The sequence below is a fragment of the Chenopodium album genome, chromosome 14 (assembly GCF_948465745.1).
Source record: "Chenopodium album chromosome 14, dcCheAlbu1.1, whole genome shotgun sequence".
In the NCBI taxonomy this organism is placed as follows: domain Eukaryota; kingdom Viridiplantae; phylum Streptophyta; class Magnoliopsida; order Caryophyllales; family Amaranthaceae; genus Chenopodium; species Chenopodium album.
Window position 1 is genome coordinate 6,726,676 of NC_137847.1, and position 5,575 is coordinate 6,732,250.

At 34.1% G+C, this 5,575-nt stretch overlaps 1 protein-coding gene across 1 annotated transcript; it reads left to right on the forward strand.

Annotated features, from left to right (window-relative positions):
* The first annotated feature begins 736 nt into the window (after window positions 1-736).
* LOC145578751 (S-adenosylmethionine decarboxylase proenzyme-like) lies at window positions 737-3,019 on the forward strand. The gene is made up of 3 exons (XM_081636054.1): window positions 737-948; window positions 1,071-1,239; window positions 1,515-3,019. The coding sequence occupies exon 3, from the start codon at window positions 1,658-1,660 to the stop codon at window positions 2,861-2,863; it is 1,206 nt and encodes a 401-aa protein (XP_081492180.1). The 5' UTR covers window positions 737-948; window positions 1,071-1,239; window positions 1,515-1,657; the 3' UTR covers window positions 2,864-3,019.
* The last annotated feature ends 2,556 nt before the right edge of the window (window positions 3,020-5,575 follow it).

Consider the following 5,575-nt stretch of genomic DNA (forward strand, 5'->3'; position numbering starts at 1 on the left):
GTAACTTTTATTCATTTTAGGGGTAACTTTTGATCATTTTAAGTTATCTTTATACTGGATGTACAATAATTATTTTAAACCCGATTTTTTTAAAAGTTTGTGAAATATTATATCTGTCTCCTCTCATGGTCCCTACCCAAACCCACTAATATATTTTTTTTATTATATCTTTCCTCTCACATTCATTACTTTTCAATAAACTATTAACCCCACTATCTTTCTTTTACAATTTTTTAATAGTCCAACTATTCCACTTACCTCTTATTTTATTTAAGTCAATTAATTTGCCTAAAACTATGTGGCGGTCAGAGTGTAAAATTTAAAAATACGGAGGGAGTAAGGTTTTTAAAAACAAAAAACCAAAAAACAGAAAACTACAGTAATGCCAAACGAGCCCGTATTTAAAAACAGAGGGAGTATATACCTTGACTTGACCTAAACCAACCAATTTTTGATGAAAGCTGACTAAATTCTACGAAATATTATTAAAATTTTAGCATCATAGAATGTTTCAAGCCGATTGATAAATCTAATCAAATCGACACCAACTAAAAAGTTATTGTTAAACAAAGTCCTAACCGAGCCTTTGGAGGCTTGACCTAAATTAGGCACGTTGTAACCCAAACCATACTTAAAAAAATTGAACCGCCCTTGAAACCAGAATCTATTGAAATCCTATGAAATTAGGGTTCTATAAATTACCCTGTTTCCTCCTATACTCTCTCCCTCACACAAAACTAACTTCCTTAAATTCCCCTTTTCTCTCTCCTCTTATATCGCTTCCTACCCATTCATTATTCCTCCATTGCCGTCATCTTACCCAACAAATTAATTATTACCCTTGCCGTTACAAATCTCAATAATCCTTCATCATAATTTTAATTAATACCCAAGATAATATATAATTCTTGCTGTTACAAATCTTTTCAACAATCCGTCATCATAATCGTAATCATATTCACCTTAATTTTATTTTTTTTTTCTGGGTTTTTTGAATCGTGTCGGTTAATTATGAAATTATTGTTATTTGATGATTAACTCGTTGTTTGTTGATTGAATTAATTTTACAGAGAGAAATCAAATATTAGCGTGAATGTTTTAATGGAGTCAAAAGGTAAAGGTGGGAAGAAGAAGTCTAGTAGTAGTCGTAATAATTACGAAGCTCCTCTCGGTTACACCATTGAAGACGTGCGTCCTAACGGTGGTATCGAAAAATTCCGATCCGCTGCTTACTCTAACGTATGTCCTCCTCAATTTCAATTCTCTATTTTCGTGTTATTCAAAACTCGTGTACAACAAATGTATTGTACAAAATTCACCTTTTCAGATTATGCCAAATTAAACTTGTATATATGTATAAAAATTAGTTGATTCCCTAATAAGTCGATTTTTATGTGATTTTTATATAGAAATGTATCATATCATACAGAACAATATACACATTGTATACAAGATTTAACGTGATCTTGCATTGTCTCTAATTCATGTATTTTTTTTTTTGGTTTGTTTTGCAGTGCGTGAGGAAGCCATCCTGATATTTACCGGAGTTCAGTAGATTAATTAATTTATTTTTTTTTATTTTTATTTTAGCAAACAAAAACCCTAGAATACAAAAAAAAAAAAAAAAAAAAAAAAACGTTAATTTTGATTTATAGCCATGACCGTAGATACAGAAAACGTTTCAGCAATCGGGTTTGAGGGCTTTGAAAAACGACTAGAGATAACATTCTCGAACCCACCCGTGTTCACTGACCCAAGTGGGTTAGGACTCCGATCCTTGACACGACCTCAACTCGACACGATCCTTGATGCAGCTTCATGTACCATCGTATCCCAGCTTTCAAACACGGTGTTCGACTCGTACGTTCTCTCCGAATCGAGTTTGTTCGTGTACGCAAACAAGATCATTCTTAAGACATGTGGGACTACGAAGCTGTTACTCTCGATTGATTCGATACTCAAGCACGCTAACTCGATCGGACTTACTGTGTCAAGTGTTTTATACTCGAGGGGAACGTTTAACTTCCCTAGTGAACAGGTTGCTCCTCATAGAAGCTTCTCTGAGGAAGTTAGTTACTTGAATGGGTATTTTGGTAATTTGGCATCAGGGTCGTGTGCTTACGTTCTCGATGATCCGACGAATCAGAATCGTTCTTGGCATGTTTACGCTGCGGCCGAGGTGGCTGATCGGACGACGGACGTGGTTGGTGTAGAGATGTGCATGACGGGGTTAAAGAAGGAAAAGGCATTGGTATTTTATAGAAAGGAGGGGCATTTTGCTAAGGAAATGACTAAAATGTCCGGGATTGATGACGTCATCGAAAGTCACGTGATATGTGACTTTGACTTTGACCCTTGTGGGTACTCTATGAATGGGATCGACGGTGGGGCCTACTCAACTGTGCACGTGACCCCCGAAGATGGGTTTAGTTATGCTAGCTATGAGGCCATGGGGTTTGACCCTAGTTCGGTCCGGTTCGAGTTGTTGGTCCAGAAGGTGCTTAGGTGTTTTGAGCCTAAGGAGTTTACTGTTGCTGTCACGTGCTTTGGAGAGGGTTTGGCACGTGAGTGGGTGAATGTGAATGGTGCTGAGGTGGAAGGGTTCACATGCCGAAGTGCTGTGAAGCAAGAGCTGCCACGTGGCAGGTTTGTTGTGTACAAGACCTATGTGGCTGAGACACCAGAGAGGGAGGTGCACACTCCTTTATCTATTTTGGCGTTGCCTCGTTGGAGGGCCATGGAAGCAGCCAAAGACAGTGGCGAGGTGGTGGCTTGTGGTAGTGAGATGGTGGCTTACGGTGGTGATATACCGTCATCCAGTTATGGGGGTCTATTGGGATTTAATTTTGTGCCACCCGTTTAATTTATGTAACGAAGTCATTTTAAGAGTAGTACTTGAGAATAAAGGTCACGGTCGTGGCCGGAATCGGGTGCTTATTGCTTAGTATTAAGTTGTTGAATTTGACAATTTGTGTTATGAAGAGACAACGAATATGGAGTCTTGTCAATTTTTATGAAATGTGATTTTAATGATTTGTGAATTTATATGATCACTAGCTTTTGTTTCCAATTTACTTTCATGTAGTGCAATTTGATATCACAAATTTATGTCCGTTAATCTATAATCATGTTTGCATCCCTATTCTGCTTCATATTATCATTTGTGGGCCATTTTTATAGTTAAGAGTTTCCCTACCATCTTAATAGTTAAGACTTGAGAGTTTTCCTACCTAGGAGGTATATACAAGTACAACGTAATGTTTCACTAGAATTGGAGCATATAGTATAAAAGCATTGTTTGTATTCAACCGTAGGTACATCCGACTTAATGTTTCTTCATAGCAAGTTAATGGTACATATACTCACAGGCTCGCAACTATTTGAATCCTTTCCTCTAATTACAATCCATAAAATGGGGGTTGAGTCGTCCCCCTTGGTCAATAGCTATAGTGTTGGTGTTTCATACGGAGTATAACTTTTCACTGCATCAACTTTCAAACTATGCCACAAAATGCATTATTAATTATCATACAACATGATTTACACAAATCATGTCTTTCGATCCTATGCTCACTCTAGCCATCAAAAAGCTAATTAAGTATTGCATTGTCGATTAAACCCTCACCTTAAGCTCTACGTACCATTTATGCAAGTTTTTTGCAATTTACGAAATATTCCGTTTCATCCCAAAAATCAATTATTAGCTCCCTACGACAACTCTTGCATATATTTGGTCATACAAATATATAGTCTCATACAAGCACAACGCACGCATTTAAAATCAATCAATATATATGTTCATACTTTAAACTACAGTATATGTTTGTATGACCATAGACCCATGAGGGTTGCCTCATATGGAACTAATAATGAATTAACATTAAATTACTATAGACAAATGAGTGATATACCGAGAATCCATGGTTTTAAAAACTAAAACCAATGGATTTGCGGAGAAAAAAAAGAAGCGTGATTAACTAGCTAATAACATCTACAAGATAACTCAGCATTTGATTGAGTCTAGCATCCATAATAACCTATATATATACAAGTATGAGTCAAGAATACAACAAATCTGTAGAATCTTCAGGTAGAATACTAATTAAGCACTGTAATGAATGGATTTGTTGGTTAGAAATCAATTTCTCAACAACGTACGCTACGTATGCAAGGTAAAGAACATACATTAGACATTGACTACCTTGAATAGGGGACCAATTTGGCAGATATAAGATTAGACCAACATTACTCTTAGTTCTCTCAATAAATCTTCATTTTTACGTCTTTGTTTGAATTCAAAGCTTAACGTCTAATGATATGATGTTAGTTACACTCATAAAACTTTGCTCCAACTATAAATTGATACACTATATATTAATTAATTAATACTTCGTATTATGATGACCTTTAATTTTTCATTAATGTATTTGAATATATGTATCTTTTTTTTTTGTTGCGCTTTTAATTAAATCATGGTTACTTATACTCGTGGTTGTTCTTCTTTATCGTATTTTCACTTCTATTATTTCTAATAAGTTCATATATAGAAGTTATGATAATACGAATTCCATGACCAATAAGTTTTGATAAGATGATTTCAGGGCGCAATTCCTTAGAATCCTTACAGCTTATTCTCACATGTTTAATAAGTTTAAATGAAGGATAGCTAGCTTAATTAGGTCATTCAAATAAGATGAATGTAGGGCTAATTATAAATTCAAAACTTTATAAGTTCAAAAAACTAATAACATAGATTTGGGGTTAATTAAGAAGTTCAAATTGAATAAAATATGTGCAATAATTCAGATGAAGATAACAAGATTATATACAAATGAGTTTTCAAACATGAAATACATGACATTTATCAATAATGAATTGAAAGAAGAAATAATTGCATAGATGTCAACTTGATTAGTTGTTTGAGGTAGGGGTGATATCTAAAATTGATATTAAATCTCATCTACATGATTTTCCCTTTCACCTCGCTTCAAGCATGGCACTTTAAAATCATGGTTGTTTTACACTTCTATAGCCTAATTCATGGATACATCATATTCGAGCACTGTATGATTTGTCTTTTCTACACTCTCTACACTATATTTGGCCAAGGTAAGAATTCCAAGATATATTAGGGTCATTAAGTTTTAACAAAAAATTAATTTCAGTCTTTTTCAATTGCTATTAATTTGTTAAGATTTATAACAAACTTATAATTGCTATTAGCTTTAATATGTGTCAAAAAAAAAAAAAAAAAAAAAAAAAAGGAAGAAAAGTGTGCCTAGTCAGCCCCTAATCACATAATAATAATTACAAGACATTCCTTTATAAAGTCGGCTAATATATTATATTACTTAAGATGACTACGCTTGTTGTATTATTCAATATTACACGTATTGTATACTTTGTATAAATTTTGGCTAGTAAAAAGAACAAACGCGCGTGTACATATAAGAACAAATAACTAAACAACAATAAAAGCGTGAAAATTTTATATGCGGGAAGGGAAAAAATTGAGAAGAAAACCCATGAGAAGAAGTTGCCAACAGAATCATTTAATTAAAAATAAATAATTTTG